Source organism: Anas acuta, chromosome 17 (assembly GCF_963932015.1).
Source record: "Anas acuta chromosome 17, bAnaAcu1.1, whole genome shotgun sequence".
NCBI lineage: Eukaryota > Metazoa > Chordata > Aves > Anseriformes > Anatidae > Anas > Anas acuta.
This window is the reverse complement of record NC_088995.1, coordinates 5,613,871-5,630,429: the sequence shown is the minus strand read 5'-3', so window position 1 is coordinate 5,630,429 and position 16,559 is coordinate 5,613,871. Positions and strand designations below refer to the sequence as shown.

The window sequence follows — 16,559 nt, the reverse complement described above, 5'->3', positions numbered from 1 at the left end:
CCCCAAGCCCAGTGCTAACAACTGGCTGCTGCTGTTTCTGGCTCCTCCACCAGCAGTTCTGATTTCTGTTCTTCTGTGCAGACTGAAGGTTGAAATGGGAGAGGTGTGAGCCAGGTCTGAGGGACACTGAGAGGGCGTGGAAACCAGGAAAGAGGCTCAGCAGGAGGCTTGAAGGCAGCTTCTTGCAGAAATGGCTCCCCCAAGGCTCAGATGTGCCAAAAGAAGAGCTGAAGGCTGAGCTGGGAGCGAAGGAGGCCCAGCCTCCTGGCCCTGCATGGTGCCCATGCCCAGCATGAAGCAGCCCCAAGAACTGCTGAGCAGCACTTGAGCCATGCTCTGGGCTACAAAGGGACCTGTCACCTCCACACCACGGGATTCCACTAGAGATCCCTAATTCAGATCCTACCCACAGCCTTCCAGCTAGTCAAAATCAAATTATCTCCTGCCATAGCATCTCTGTACCAAAGCTAAGAATGTCCTGCTGCTGTTCTCCAAAGCTGCAGCTTTGGAAGCAGAGTGTGAGATACTGGAGCAGCGTCTGGTTTGGGGAAATGTTCCCTAGGGCAGCAGATTCCAGCTGGCCCCGTTTCAGACACAGACACCTCTGTACACCTTCCCTCACAGATGCTTTTCCATCTCCTGCTGCCTTCCCAAAGCTGTTGAGACGAGTGTGGCTGCCGTGTGCTGCGTTCCCTCAGGTGTCTGAAAAGCAAGATTTGCCTTTCCAAATCCCCAGGGCATCCTTTGGCAGCTCCGGTGCTCACCTGCAGCTTGGACCACTGAATCCTGCCCACGCAGCGGGCTGCGTTTCGCCAGGCGTGCTTTGCTCCATAGATCAGCTCGGTGTCCCGCAGCTGGTAGGTGTCGGTGGCTTCAATCTCCTTGGTCACCTCCTCCAGCCTTTCCATATGCGCCTTGGAGCCGGACCTGGGTGGGTGGGGAGCGGGGAGAGATGGCATTCACCAACCTGGGTGGAGGGCAGGAAATCCTGAGGAAGCAGCCTGACTTTCTGTGACCTTCTCTGGCCGTTCTTACCTCTTTATGGAGGAGTAGTACTGGTCAATGAAGTCCTTAGCCAAGAGGAGCACCTCCTCTTTCGTCCTGGTATCTTCCGACTTGCGGACGTGCTGGCTGGGGGTCATTACGGAGCCCATGCAGATCTGCTCGGTGCACGCAGTGGTCTGGTGGGACAGAAGGAGGCAAGGCTGTGTGAGCAGGGCTGGGGAAAGTCAGTGATTAGCTGCCCAGGAGTTGGTGGTGTCTTTGACAAACCGGGCTATTTCCAGCCCTGTTCGTTTTCACACCTATCAGTACTGTTGTGTAAGACACCTCGAGCGTGTGCAGTCACCTCCTGCAACACCTGATGCAGACGATTGAGGCTCATTATAATCTCATCCCAGCTCAACATAAAGCCCTATACGCCTTTCCTTGCTCCTCCCAGGGGGGACTCCCCTCTCACCCAGCTTATCGTGCCAGAGGTTTGAAATTCAGACACCGCAGGGGATGAGGAGGCTGGCCTGAACTCATCCAGATCTGCATTTCTAAATTTCTAATTTTTTAAAACCATCTTGGAAACACCATGATCGGCCCAGTTACGCCCAGACAACTTTCAGACAGCCCTACCAACCCCACTCACCATCGCCGTCTTGAGGTGCAGAGTGTCGTGAAGCACGGCGCCCGTCTCCCAGTTCTTGATTTTGACGAACCGCGGGCACTTGGAAGGGCTCCCGTTCACCGCGCTCTTGGTCGGGGACTGCCTCCCCGACGGCGGCGGCTGGAGGACAGAGGAGGTTAGTATTTGTCAATGAAATACACACAAGGTTAACGTTTGTCAATTAAATACAGGAAAAGGGACACAACAAGCAGCAGCATCTTCCGTTAGTGAGTTAAAAACCAGACAGCAGTGACTTAGGAGAACGGCGCGTTCAAGTTTCCCAGCGGAAGACTTATCTCTCCAAAATGGATTGGATGTATCTTTTTCAGGAGCATCACCTGCTCGGGTTTAACACATGCCAAGCTCAGCCTCACCAGTATGAGCCCTCTGAGACAGAGCTAACAGCCGAGCGTTCCTCTGAGCAAGCCAAAGGCACGTCTCCTTCGATAACTATGTTGGAAGAATGTCGGAATAAGGACGGATACATTACACAGGTGGGAGGGCTACTGAATTATGCATACTCGGATCAGTTCGGGCTCAGCTCCGAGCCTCCAGCCCACCCCAATATCCTGCGTCAGGCTGGGCTCATCCAGCACGTCTTGAGCGATACGGCAGCATACGGGAGAGGCTTGGCCAGCTTGTGCCGAGCAGAGCTGGCTGCACCTTCTGTCTGCAAGCTCTGCTATTTGCACATGTTTTCAGAAATGTTTTCAGATATCATCAGATCCAATATGTGTGCTGCAACCCGCATTCCTCCACGCACTGGGAAGTTTCACGAGCAGCCGGTATCTGATGGTGTGCCACGGGGCATGAGATCCACGGTGGCCCTGGTAAACAGAGGCACTTCTGGAATTACAGCCTGTGTTTGGGTGTGCTTCATCCGCTGCCACTACAAAGGTATTGCTGGAGGGTTGGGGGGAATCCTGATCCCACGCTGGATCACTTTGTCAGAACCCACTTGGATTTGATGCTGCTTAAAGGTTTGCATCTCTGCAGCATAGATCCTGACTTGGACAGGGTTTGGGTGTAACCTGCCTAAGGGAACCTTGTAGCCTTTGAACCTTTCCTTCAGTTTCGCACTCCTTTGTGGTAGTCCTGCTTTGGGTCCTTGTCACCGTCGCAGCTCACAGAGCAGCAGCACCAGCGTAAATCTGGCATTGCAGCCTTCCTCCCTGAAGGACCAGGTGGAGAACAGCCACATGGTGGAAGAGCCTCTTGTTTCAGAACAAGCTGCTTTGCTGATGGGCAAACACAGGAGGGAAAGCCACAGGGGCCAGAAGGATGACAAAAAGAGATGAAGTACAAGCACCACCACCAAACTTGCTCTTCCTCAACAAGAAGCGATCCTGAATCACCAGGACAAATTTTTCCATCCTCCCTCCCCAGATGCACCCAAATCCCTTGCCAGTGTGATGCCTGGGCAGGCACCAACTCCTCTGCAGGACCTTCTTTGGTCCTCACAGTTCCCAAAAGCTTACCTCCTCACCTTGCCTGCCCCAGACAGAAAACAGAAGTACCAGCTAAGGCAGCAAGTGCTGGCTGCATCCAGAAAGAGCGCGTTATGGACCCAGATGTAGGAATGACCCCATCTGTGGGGCAAGCATGCACAGGGTGCAAGCTGCTGGAGGATGGATACTTAACTTTTGGCTCTTCCCTGCAGGCACTGATGGAGTTTGCATCCTTGCTGAAACAAGGCCACAGTGCTGGGGCAGGATGAAGCCCCAGGTGCTAGGGGCAGCCGAGGTGACACCACCTACGAGAAGCAGAAGCACCAAAACCCCACCACAGCTGCAGGGAGAGCAACACCCAGAAAAAAAACTGGGAAGGAGCCGCATGTGCGTATGTATGCCTTCCTTGCACGGCATTGCCGGAGCCAAATATTACCCCCGCTTCTCTCAGGGAGGCTGTGAGAGCTGCTTTCATGTTTTAATTAGGCAGCTGTGATATTAGTGACTCAAGAGTGGGACAAATGGAGGAGAGACTAACGGAGCAGTCGGGGCGTGTGCGTAAGATGCAGGCATCTACAAGGCACTTATCGGTGGTGTGCAGCTTGAGAGATGTCTCCGACTCTTACAGAGGGAGGGGAGAAAGGCACCCAGCCCTGCCTGGGGGCAAGGTGCCTGGACTGCAGGTCCTCAGCCCTCCTCCTGCATCCCCAGGTGCCAAATGCCACCCTGCTGAGATGCATTGGCTGTGGGGGACCCATTTTGGAGCACTTTGCTGGGTCATGGGTCTATTAGCATGCTGACATTTCCTTCCAGATTGCCTTAACTCCAGACTGTGCTTTTTTGTTTTTATAAAGCTGTAAATCGTCCTTAAAGGCATGGAACTGCTGCGAGTCCCTTGCCCCGCTGCAGATGCACGCGCCCGCCCGCGTCGCCAACAAATCAATCCGTGCGGACTGAAATACGGCCGCAGGACGCGGGCTGGTGAAGTCACAGCATCTCCCCATCCACCGGGTCTGGGGCTCCTGGGAAACCAGCAGAGCACACTGTGTGATTTTGGAAAAAAAAAATAATTATAAAAACAAAAAGAAAAACAAAACCAGACCCTGAGGAGGGATTGAAGCCCAACCGGTCTTTCAGCACCTTATTACAAGCCTCGGTGAGCACTCCCCACCTGGCCAAGCGACTCCACCAAATCCTGCTTTAGAGAACAAGGTGTATAAAGAGCTGCTGTTTGGCTTGGCTCGCCGCCGTGCTAGCAGTATTTATTGCAGCTTGCGGGGAGTTCAGCGAAACGCCCGCTGCCCTTTCTTTCCTCCCGGCCGCAGGCATCCCCGGGGAAGGGCTGCGGGGAGCTGGGGAACCAGCCCTGCCTCCAGGGCTGGTGTGGGGATAAGAGGGATCAAAAGAAAGCCTGCACATCTAGCAGGGGGGTGGGGGGAAATAAAGAGTTTAATAACAGCTTAAGACCGGGGATTTTGGCAGCCCGAACACAGAGAGAAATTAAGCTCTGAACACAGAAGGTTATAAAGTGCTTATAGTAACAGACACGTACATGCACGGAGCTTAGCGAGGAGGCAGAAAGTCTGCAGCTATCCAGGAAGGGACCAGAGCAGCGACCTGTCCCTGCTGGGGTGGGATCCGGAGAGCTGCTGCAGAGCTCTAACCTTGTGCAGGGACGTGGGGCTGCCTACGATGGCTCGCTGTCAGCTGCACCCATTTCCATGTGCCGATGTGGGTTGGTGACAGGTAATGCTGTCTGTGCTGGCAGGATGGAGATTGTCCCTGGCCACATCCGAGCACCCAGCCGGGTGGGTTACAGCCGTGCAGCGAGCCTGGCACGGTCAGGATCACCTTATGTGACCTCGCACCCTGCTTCTGGCTTTGCATCTTTCCAGTGCCTCTGAAATGGGAGAACTGGAAGAGCCACGACCCTGGAGGTGCTGCTGGGGATCAAGGTTGGGCTCAGCACCTGTGTGCCCGCTGCACCGGCTGCTGTGGTAGTCTGCATGTGGCAGGCAACGAGGAGCACTGCGTGGGGTGGCAGCTCCTTGGGGCTGGGAAGAGGCGTCAGCCCGACGGATCTGCTGAGGGTGCTCCCGAGCTGAGAAAATATTGATTTTCTCGGAAATCTTCATGTGACCATGAAATCACTTTTCTCCACTCCCCTGAAGAGTACAGTGTGAACCCAACAAGTAAGGTGGGGACACACATGCAAGGAGAACACATGGTCCCTGGATCGGTCCCCCATGTCCTGACCCGCTGCTGGTTAATCCCATCAGGGCGACGCACTTGGCCGCCCAGGCAGGGCCATGGTCACGGGTATCGTGTTTTCCCCAGGGGGATCCTGCCTTGTGTCTCTGGCTTGGCTACAAGCAGGGAGCTAATCCATTTCTGGCAAGGAAGCCTGAGAATTTATGTCTGTGGAGCGTGAGGAGATGAAAAGGCGCAGTACAACATGTTATCTGAAGTGCTATGTTGAATTACCATCGCATAAATCAAAACGACCTTAACGAGGCGGCTCAGATTTTTGCCCCCAAAGGGCCAATGGTCCCAAGGGAGGTTTTGGAGACGTGGTCCCTGGCTATGCTCCCGTTCCACCTTGGCTCCTTGGATGAGGAGCATCCTTCTCCAGTAATACGTGCCCTGTCTGAGCCCTGGGGAATTCAGCTCCTGGACCACATGGGCTCTGGGCACCACTGACCCCAGGTCTTGGGACCATGGGTCCTCAGGACAACCCGAACAGTCCTTGCAGCCTCTCTGCAGTGTGAGAGCCCCCCAGGAGGGGTCCACACCCCACAGCCCGTCCCCACCCAATGCAGCACAAGCAACGGGCTCTTACCTGCTCCGCTTCAGAGTAGGGGTTGTTGAGGACCACGGGCGCGTTGCTCTTCCCCCACAGGTCACCCACGACACGGTCGTTCTCCATCCGAGCCGGCAAGGCTTTCTGCAGCTTGTTTTCCCCTTCCCTGAAACTGAAGGGTTAAGAAGCACTGGGGTGGGCGGGCTGGGGACACGCGGTGGTGCCAGCCGCCGTCACTCCGGGTTCTGCTGGAGTCACTTCCCACAGGAGCGAAAACCCAGGCGTCCCACCAGGGGAGGGGAGGGAACGCTCTGCCTTGGCCAAGGCGATGAATCACTCCTGCGAGGGCAACCCAAGCACGACGGGCATTTTGTTGCGTGGGGGAGCACTGTGCTGGCACAACAACAGGAGCCTTGTGCCCCGCGTTCGGCCAGGGGACGTCGGCGTGCCCGGCTCCCAGCCTGGCACCCCAAAGCGAAACCACACCAGCCCCGGTGCTTGTTCTGTGGGGGTGATGTGCCAGGCTCCCTGCCCCCCAAAATCAAGCTGGCTCCATCCAGAGCCCTGCAAAAGCAAGCTGAGAGGGGGGTGAAGGAGAGCCGTGCGCATTTCTAGCTGCAAAGCCTCACGGCAAAACCGGCTGGGTTTGCAGAGAGCAGGTTGGTGTTGATGAGTGGAGGAGAAGAATAAAAAAAAAATAAAACACAAGGAAAAGTAGGCGCTCCCAGGAGGCAGAGGCAGCGCTCTCTCCTCTTCCTGACCTTTACAGATGCTGCAAATGCCGCCGTGTGCGAGCGGTTTTACCCGGGCGAATCTGTTCAAGCAAACAGACGGCTCGCCTACACGGAGTACATCTGTAAGGCTGGGGGACGAGGGTGTCCCTGGTGCTGGCTGCCCCTGCCTGCACAGTAAGACGGATGTAACGCAGGGAGCACAGCGCGTGCCGCACACCTTGTGTCTGGGGAGCGTCCGCGGGATGTTAGCGAGGCTGCTAAATGCCATCCAAACAGGTGATGGAAAACCACTGCCATAAAAACCCGCACGAAGGAGAAAAACAAATGGGGTTTGGAGACTTGACACCCAGCGCACGCAGGCTGCAGCATCCAGGCTGAAGAAAAGGCTCCAAAAGCCCTGTGGATACTCCGGACCTGGTCCGGCACGGCAGCACCACTGCTTTGCCCTTGCTCAACAGCCCGTCATCGAGCTAATGTGCTCTGGCAATGGCTTTGCTCCGGCTGTCACTTCTTAAAACTCTTCCAGATGCCCACTGGAGTTACTAACGAGCCTCCTCATTAACAACGGCAGGCTCTGGGCACTGACCAAAGCAGGACGCTCATGCTCGGGACATAATTCACAGCAGCACGGTGTTCCTGACACCATCTCAAGGAGACACATACGTACAAACAAATCCAGCTTCAGGACCTCCCTCACCCTCAGCTCACGTCTTTAGGTGAAGTTTGAGCAAAATACTTCATTTAAGGGCTCTCTCTCTATGCTCTAACTTTTTATCATTTTTTTCTGCATTCACAGAGCGATGCTCAGCTGCCACAGTGTCACACCCAGGTCCTGGACATCTTCCCAACATTGGCTGCCTTAGGGTGGCCAACGTGGTGCAAGATAAGGGGTACAGGTGCCACAGGGCAGCTTGTACCCACAGTCGTACCCCCTGCTGCTTGGAGAAGAAAGCAGTTCTGCACTGTGGCTGGTATGTGAAAGGCTGCCCATCAGATAAGGCACGGGGAAGCACAAACCATGCAGCCACAGCAGGTGTTGGGACCTTACTGCATGGCAGAGCACCTGGTGGCCACCTGGGGTGCAAGGTGTGGGGTTGTACACCCCATCAGCCCCATGCTTGCTTGCTGAGGGAGAAGAGGAAGAGCTCTGCTAGCTGTCCTCCAACCCATGTGTAGGTTGCTGTAGCTGCTGGGCTTTGGTGCCATCCATGGGATGTGCACCACGGATTTGGGCATTGCATCAGGGCCCGTGTCACTGCTTTCCCCTGCTGGCTGCCAGCCAAAACCAGGTCCTCAGGAGACAGAGCTGCTGAGACCCCCGCTCACGTCCCTGCCCTGCCAGTCTCTGTCCTGGGGAGCCACGGCAGCCCCAGGAGGTACAGCCCTGCTTTGCTCCACACAGCCTCGGCACTGATTTTGCCTTGGCCACTCTTGGTGTTTCTGGGGACCCCCACGAACCACACGCCCTGCCCTCTGCCAGCCCACCAGGGGCTCCGGCTGCATCCAGCCTGCCTCCATCCCAGCAGCAAGGCAGCAACATGAAAACGCAGCTCTTCCCCCCAAGACAATCCCAGGACAAATCTGGCTCATCCCCCCCAAGACAAGCCCAGCTACTGAACCTCCTGGAGAACACTTTTATTCCCACAGCTGCACGTTCCTGCCCTCTTGCCTTAAGTCCCATCACACCAAGGAGCATGGAGCTGGCCAACACTGAGCCCCTGGGCATGAAAAAATGATGGGCATGCACAACGCATCTCTTACAGCTGATGAGCATCCATGTCCTGCTCTGTAACTGGTCCAAAACCCGAGGCACAAGCCCTAAATCTGTAAGGTGACGGAAGGAATCCCTCAGAGCCTGGGACTGAGCAGAGGGAACCAGCCCCACGAGGGGCCACGGTGCCCCTCCGGCAGCGCAGACTTTGCCTCTGCGCAAAGAGGTTTGGGCAGGCAGACCCCAGCGTGCCAGATATCCAGCAGGCACCTCCAAAATGACACCGAACGCATGCCTGCAGGCGCCTGGCACGACTCGCTGCTTGCAGAAAGGTGTCTGCAAGCCCGTCTCAATGGGTGCCTGCCGGCACGAGGGAACCTCGGGGAGGAATCCATCAATCGGCAGCGGCCGCCGGAGGACGCGGCTGGGAGGCTGCAGGCGTAATCTCATTGTCTGCACCACCAGCAAAGCTGTGAAGGCTGGTACCTGTGCCAACGGCACAGAAAAAGACCAGATGCTCGAATTAAGTCATCGCCATCGTCGGCAGCTTCGTGCATTAGAAGTAGGACGGGTTTGCTGGAGCCAGCCCCAAAAGCAAGAGGCACCGTCCCTGGGCACGGTGAGGTCCAGGCGGGCACCGGGGGTGGATGCTCAGGACCTGGCACGTTTGCAAGTGGGACAGCACCGGGTTGCACGGTGCTATTTAGGCTCGGCAGCAATATTGTGCACAAGGCAGCGAGGTGCTGCCCCCAGACAAAAAAAAAAATAAAAAAATAAGTGAAAGTGCAGCTGCAGCAAAGCCATCAGCCAAAGCTGGGGGTGCATTGCCTGCCTCTGCCCCGTGCAAGGAAGGCTCTGTCCCTGCAGCACTGCTGCTGTGTGCCCCGGCTGAGCTAGAGCAGACCTCCTTCGGGTGCACACAAGTATCCGGCTCTTTCAGAGACAGAGGAGAGAAAAGCCCATTCAGAGCCACCACAGCCTCACCCCATCCTAGCCCAGATGGGGGGGAGAAAAAATAAAATAAAAATAAAATCAATTGCTTCATTATACAAATATTTCCTGCCCATTTCTTGCAACTGCCTTGTGTGAGAGCTCAGGCAGGAACGGGGTCTTTTGGGCCCGTCCTTTTCCTTTCTTGGCCCAGCTTCACAGCCAGCAGCAGAGCCGTGGGGCGAGCCGCCCACGCGCGCACAGGATGGTCCTGGCGGGGCAGCCAAAATCCTACAGCCAGGCTCAGCCTCCGGACGTGTCCAAAAGCATTTAGCGATGGGTGAGCCGATGGGGCTGCTCCTCCTGCTGCTTCCTTCGGAGAAACCCTCCCAACTTACCCTCCAACCTGACCTGCACGCGTGGATCCAGAGCAGGTTTTTGGGAAGGGACCCCGCCTGTTTGTTCTGAAAGCAAAATTTGTTGCTTAAAAAAAAGGCAGAGGAATCCTGTCCTCCCCCATCCATGCAGCTTGCTGTCTCACCTCGGAAAGAGCATCTGGCTGTTTGGGAAAATGAGAGGCACCACTGTTTTCTTTTGACTAATTTGATGATGTTGCAGTGCTCGCAGTGATGAAGCAGAAAGGAAGTTGCTGAGAACAGCCCTTTGAGAAACGTCTCCAAAAGCTTTTCCGAAAAGGAAGGGGGGGGAAAAAATAATAAATAAATATATGAGCAAAAAGAAATTCGTCACTCCACTCCTTTGAATTTGCTTGGCAGAAGGATCTCTCTGATTTCCCAGGCAGAGGAGAGAGGCACAACTGGCTGCTGCCGTCCCCAGGGGACAGTTTGGATGGAGCGAGGAAGACGCGGATGTCCACTGCTGCCAGGCTCCTCCAAGCCCTCATCCCAGCTCCTGAAAACCCTAGGCTGTGCTTGGGACCCTCGTGGGAAGCTCACCCATCAGCTGTAGGAGGGAAACACCTTGCTTTCTTTGCTTCCTCCCTCCTGGGTTGTCCTTGGGGATTGCAAGCATGAGCCAAAAGCAGAAGGAATCGCTTTGAAAGGCAGTTTGTGCTCCCCGCAGCAGGTGGCTGCAGGAGCAGCAAGGCAAGAAATCCTTTCCTAAATGAGAAAGATGAATTCTGGCTGCACCAAAAAGAAGGGACAAAGCCAAACCGACAAGGATGTGGCGTGGCAGGAGTGTGGGGCTCAGCCTCGTGAGTCCAGGGTCATCGCTGCGCTGTGCCCTCTGCAGGAACCGAGGACGGATGAGCCAAGCAGCCCCGGAGCGAGGCCGTGCTATGAAACACGAGGGGTGCTAAACGTGATGGAAGGGGTGCTGGCAGATAAAGACCTGGGAACAGATCCCGGTGCCCCAGCTGGTCCCAGCATCATTCGAGATGCTGCCAGTGTCAGATCCGACCCGCAGCTGCTGTCCTTGCCCCTTCCCAGCCATGCCCAAAGAGCACCAAAAGGATTTCAGCACCCAAGGGACTGAAAAAGCTTGAGCCCAGCCCAGGTCTGCCAGTTGGACTTGCTGGCTAGGACCAGGCACAAGGACGGGGTCTGTCCCCAGTGCTCACACGGCATTGGGGTGCAGCCCTCTAATCCCCAAAACACAAGTTGCCACCCACACCTCTGGGTGCTGTCCCCACTGTTACACCTCAGTGAAAAGTCCCCGAAGCGGTGCTGGGTCTCAGAGGGACAAGGACAGAAACGTGACACCCCGCTAGAAGGATGTTGAGGGGTCTCCAACGGGGTATTTCGGGGTGGAATTTGCTGTTCTCAGGCACTAAACACCACTCTGGCTGAGCCTGATGGAGTCAGGGTGGTGAGGAGGAAGAATCCGCGGAGGGAGAAGGGGAGGAAGAAGAGGGTTACTCACTGCCAAAGCTTCCTGCCTCAACGCTTTGAAAAACAACACGATAGATCCAGGGAACCTTTTCATTTCGGAGGTTTTAAAGTTTTGTGTCCAAGTACAGAATAATGAAGACATCAGAAATGCAAATGAAATGTTTTGAGCAACACAAAGAGATTTTGGCGGCGGCGAGGGAGGTGGGAGGAAGAGAATTTTCTCCTCGAGAACTGCAAAATTATGGGGTTTGTTCCAATGCAGGATGGAGCCTGAAACCCTGAAACCCTTCATAAACAGAACTCCTGCTCTCAGCACACTTCTCCCTCTCAGGGCTGCTGATGCTGCTTTTTGGCCCCCAAAGTGCCATGCTTCCATCACGCCGTTCATGTTACGGAACAGACCTGGGAAGAAAAACAAATACTGGCAACTTGGTGGGGGGAGAAGGAGGGAAAGATGGGACATGACAATCTCCCTAGAGCTCAGAGGGAAAAACAGACCTAGGTTAGCTGGCGGGGAGTGAATCAAACTCTATTTTTATTTTCTAGCCCACGGTGAGCCTCATGGCAGAAATGCCAGTTCTCATCATACCTTGCTCCCCACTTCCGTGCTCTGTTTTATGATCAACCTCTTGGCAGATGGTTTGAGCCATGGAGCAGACATTCAGCTGTGGTCATGGCCCGTCCCATGGGCATGCACCGTGTCCGCGGGGCACCTCACAGCCAGAAATCAGCAGGGAGCAAGAGCCAAGCCATGCAGGGGCAACATCCCCAGGGAGCACAGCCCCCGGGCACAGGGGATGGGGATGAAATGATTTTTTTTTCCCCAATGTAAACTTCACAGCTTCCAGTTTTTCTTGCAGGAAGCAACACGGGCACCAGGTGCAATTTGAATCCCTTTCGGCCCACCTTGACCGAGAAGTGTTCGGCTGCTTGCGAATAACCTCAGCCTTGTGCCATCCCTTCGTGCCCTGGGAAAGCTGTCAAAGCTCTGCGAGCCCGACTGGCTTTGACAAATGCTGCTGGCGGTGAAGGTCAGCACCAGGCAAAGACGGAGACAGAGCGGGGTTGGACCCGAGACCAGCATCTTCACCTGGATCATGGTCAAGTGATCCGGGCTGGAGGTGTAAGGTTCAGCCCTGAGCGAGGATTTGAGCCCTCCTGCTATTTAGGCAGAGCTCTGTTCCTGTTTTGATTGACCTCAGCTCTGCTTGGTCCCTCCAGCCTGGAGAAGTCCCAGCCTAGGGCACCAGAGCTGCATCAATCCGTCAAGGCTTGCTTATTTTCTTGGGCATTTCTTTGGCATCGAGCACCGCAGTCTCCGCAGTGATCCGCTCCCTGTCGCTCCCTGACCTTTCTGCACTTCTCCAGACCAAGCAAACTCTCCCTCTAGAAGACCTTCACCATGCCCCAGCTCTGTCTGAGACCAAGCAGAGGAAATAAATCATCTGCAGCACGTCTCAGGAGCAGGAGAGGCGGCCGAGCCGTGCCCTTTCCCCTGCAGAGCAGCCTCCAACACATCCTCCCGCAGCGCATCCCCTTCCCCGCTCCCCCCGAGCACCCCCGTCCTCTCCCTCACGGAGCCCTACTCCAAGAGCCGGGCTGCAGCTTTTCATCGGGCAGAAGATTGAAGGCTAATTTTGCTCGAAAAGTGGATTTTCAATTCCAAGCCACTTTTGTAAATATATATCTAAGATATTGAAAAATAAAGTGAGTCGAGCTTTGGTGAAGTACCCACTTTGCTGATTTTTTTTTTTTGTTGTTGGTGGTTTGAGATCCTTCAGTTTAAGTGAATTTAAACTGTTTCTGTGTAATCTCTTGAAGAGCAGAAGAGATCCCTCTAAGGAAAAAACACCTTTTTCATCTCTCCTCAAGCCAGAACAGAATTTCCTTGGCGAGCCTGCAGCTGCTGGGCTGGGAAGAGGGACAGGATGGTGAGGCTGCACCTTGTGGCAGGGCTTGGGACCGTGCCCCCCGGGGCTTCTGAGCTTCTTGCAATGCACAATGAGCACTCCAGGGAGTGTATTTATGGGGTGAGAGGGAGAGCACTGGCCAGAAATGCTCAGATGGCCACAAAAATATTTTTTCCCCCGTTTTTGCATAGCAAAAACCGCACATCTCTGGTGCTGGGTGCAGCGTGCGGGGCCCCAAAATGTGCGTGGTGGGGGGATGCTGCCCTGTCCCATTGCCCATCCCAAACCTCTGCCGGCATGGGGCAGAGCAGATGTGTCCTGCCTCACTGTGACAGCCCCAACACGCTTTGAGCAGCCGCGTCCTCCGCATGCAAAACGCACGATGTGGGTGAGCAGAAGCAACAACAAAACAACCACAAATAAAGAAGGAGATGAAAAGCCTACATTGGATGTGGTGGGAGCAACCTCCTTCTTCTGATTAAAAAAAAAAAAGAATCCCTTTTCAAAATCTGTTTTGTAAACAGCTTTTTTCCCCTCCCCAAGGAAGCAAGGAAACTCGAAGCTACAAATCCTACTGCCTCCAAACCTAGGGCGCCAGCTCCAGCAAACCCTCCTGCCGGTCCCATCCCGTCAATAAACGAGGGCAGGCACCTCATGCTGCGGCACTTGGCATGGCCCTAACATGTTCAGGGACTCGGGGAAAGTGACAGGAAAAAGCAAAGTATCATTGCTAATACATGGCCAGGAGGCAAGAGAGCTGTTATGGAAAAATCACTACCAAAAACCCAAAGCACCACGGGGAGATGCGCCGTGTCCCCCCATAAACACCCCTGGGGAAATGCCGAGGAGGGGAAGGATGTCACTGTGTGCACAGCCCTGTGCAGGGCAGGCAGCAAAGATGCAGCCCCCAGCTCCGTCCCCCCGACTTCACCCTCCTCAAGAAGCCATGGGGTGAGCGTCCGAACGTCCCCACCCTTGTCACGCACACACATGTACTGAAATTATTAACTAGATCGAGAAGCAGGGGCAGAACATGCAGCTCTGCTGTCGTGTTTCGGCAACTGGTGGTGGTTTCTGAGCGCTCGGAGGGAAACCTGTCCCCTTCCCTCTGCCCCGAGCACGGCAGCACCCAGGGCAGGTCCCGCTGCCCGCATGGGGCTGCCCCTGGCTTCAGCAGGAGCTGGGATGGAGCTCTCCGTATCCCTCCCGAAGCCAGAGCCCCGTTGACAAATGACACAGAAGGTGCTGAGAGCCATTTCTCTCCTCCTGCCGCTCTGACCTTCCCTCTCCCTGCCGTTAATCAATAGCAGATTTCAACCGGAGGGCTCCAGAGCAGAGCAGCCAGGACAGCCTGTGCCACGAGTCTTATTTTCCAAGGGGAAACCAAGGCACAGGGTCTCGTTTAACACTTGCAACCTCTGAGACTGAGAAAACGGAACAGAAAAAATCCCCAGCCCATGGTCCCTACATCGCACATCAGATCAGCTTTTCCATTCCTGACCTGCTCCCAAATTTTAATTTGTCTTCCCCTCACCATCCTCACCCTACTCTTCTCATACCCCTTCCTCTGCCGTCTCCATCCTGCCCCGTTACGCAGCAATTTCTGGACAGATGCTCCCCGGCCCCACAACATGCCACGGTGAGTGACCAAAACCGGCACATTTCAACAAAACTTTAAAAAATATATATAAATTATATATATATGTAGGGACCTACCAGTCTACCTGGACTTCTATATCTCTTGTCTCTACCTTGCAGGGCGCATCTCCATCGCCGTCCTTACTGCTGCTCTTCAGGAGATCCAGGACGGGCTCGATCTCTTTGAGCAGCTCGTTGTCTTCCACGCCGCCGTTGAGGCACAGGTGGCTGCAGGCACTGTCCTTCCCCTTGCCACCGTCCTGCCCCTTGGGGCTGGGAACGACGCCGTTCACGTGGACCATCGGCTCCTCTCGCCCCGTCTCCCTGGCCCACAGGGAGCCCATGGTGCGGGCGGCTGCTGGCAGCGGCTGCTCCTTGCCCTGGAGGTTTGGGTTGGATAGGTCGACCCCCTTCGGCGTCGGGCACAGGGGTCTGGTGACACGGATGGTTTTCGGCGTCCCGTCGCCGGCGAAAGTGGTCTCCAGGTGCGTGGTGAAGCCCTCGGGGCCCCGCAGGATGAGGACCACGTAGGTCTCGGAGGCGATGCTTCTCAGTATCTCCAGTGCAGCCTCATAGCTCACGTCCACCAGGGGCCTGCCATTGACGGCTAAAATGATGTCCCCAGCCTGGATGAGGCCGCTCTGCTCGGCGGCTCCTCCCCGGATCAGGTCGGAGACGATGACGGGCGGCTTGCTGACGCGCTCCTTCACCAGGAAGCCCAGGCCCCCCACTTTGCGTTTGAAGAGCCTCACCGAGATGACGTTGGGCTGTATCTGCTGCACGCTGAACGCGCCCTCTTCCATGGCAGCCTGCGTCACCAGCCAGCAGGCCAGGAGCTCGACACTCGCTGAGTGCTGAGATTTGGGGAGCTGGGGGTCGGTTAGGCTCTTACGTGCCTCGTCTCACTGCAAAACACCTCTGGGCTTCAGCTCCAGGCTGGCTTTCTGCAGCATCCTCATCCCGGTCTCACCAGGAGAAAGAAGCAAGGCGAAGGGCAGGGTGGGCAGCTCCGGGCATCGCTCACCGAGCAGGGGCCGGGGGGTTCGACATGCCGGCTTCGAGTCAGCCTCTGGTCCTGGGGGCTTGGAGGCAGCCCACGTGCCACACGAGCATCCCCACGGGTTATTCAGGCTGCAGGCGGGCCACGAGCTGCTTTATCTAGAGGAGGAAAAGACAACAAAGGAGAGAGAAAGAAGTGACGTGGGGTGGGCGCAAAGTGCCACGGGTGCCCACGTGCATCAGCCCGTCCCCGCAGATGTCACCCCCCGGGTGCCTTCGGAGCCAGGCTTCAGCCTCGCGTGGCCCCAGGCTCCCTTTCCTCCGCTCCCCCTGCAAAAATATAAAAAAAAATCAGCACCATCTGTTCAGCAGGGGATGCAAAAGGCATTGAGAAAGGGAGTGCTGGGAAGGGGCCGTGGGACAGCCCGGCTCCAACCTCTCCCTGCTTTGGTTTGAGCACAAATGCCCGAGGGAGTTGCACGAGCCAGAGCAGCGTGGTGCTCAGCAGGGCATCCTGCTGCTCTCTGCCTGCACTTTGCACAGTCCCCAACCTGATGCTTGAGATGGGTCAGGGGGAGCTGGATGCTCCCTACCCAGGACGAACCCAGTTCCATGGGCACCTTCCCACCGAGCCCCTTTCACTGCATCGGGGGAATGAGCAGCAGCCAGCAGCAGACCGAGGCAGGAGAGGACAGCCAGCTCCTCTTACCGGGGTTGCTCCGAGTTATTTACACTGACAAGTGCTTTTAAGCCTGGCTGAAGGGCTCACAGCCTCAGCTCCTCCTCTCCTGCGTCCCAGCCCCAGCACGGGGGTGCAGATGCTCAGCTGGGCTCCCCCCGTGCCCAGTTCTGCACAGCTCCCAAACCAACCGGTGGGAAGTC

The 16,559-nt window shown here is 55.8% G+C and overlaps 1 protein-coding gene across 8 annotated transcripts in view; it reads right to left on the bottom strand.

Annotated features, from left to right (window-relative positions):
- The window catches only part of NOS1 (nitric oxide synthase 1), a 62,755-nt gene that overhangs the window by 23,903 nt on the left and 22,293 nt on the right, over nucleotides 1–16,559 (bottom strand). For 6 of the 8 annotated variants that reach the window (XM_068701266.1, XM_068701267.1, XM_068701263.1 and 3 more), the window contains exons 2-6: nucleotides 14,757–15,836; nucleotides 5,942–6,074; nucleotides 1,637–1,774; nucleotides 1,036–1,181; nucleotides 765–927 (exon numbers count right to left, since the gene is read on the bottom strand). In XM_068701266.1, the coding sequence (XP_068557367.1) occupies nucleotides 765–927; nucleotides 1,036–1,181; nucleotides 1,637–1,774; nucleotides 5,942–6,074; nucleotides 14,757–15,481 (1,305 nt within the window). In that variant the 5' untranslated portion in view covers nucleotides 15,482–15,836. Of the gene's footprint in view, nucleotides 1–764; nucleotides 928–1,035; nucleotides 1,182–1,636; nucleotides 1,775–5,941; nucleotides 6,075–14,756; nucleotides 15,837–16,559 lie in introns of those variants that run through there. The other 2 variants (XM_068701268.1, XM_068701270.1) reach the window with 2 other exon arrangements.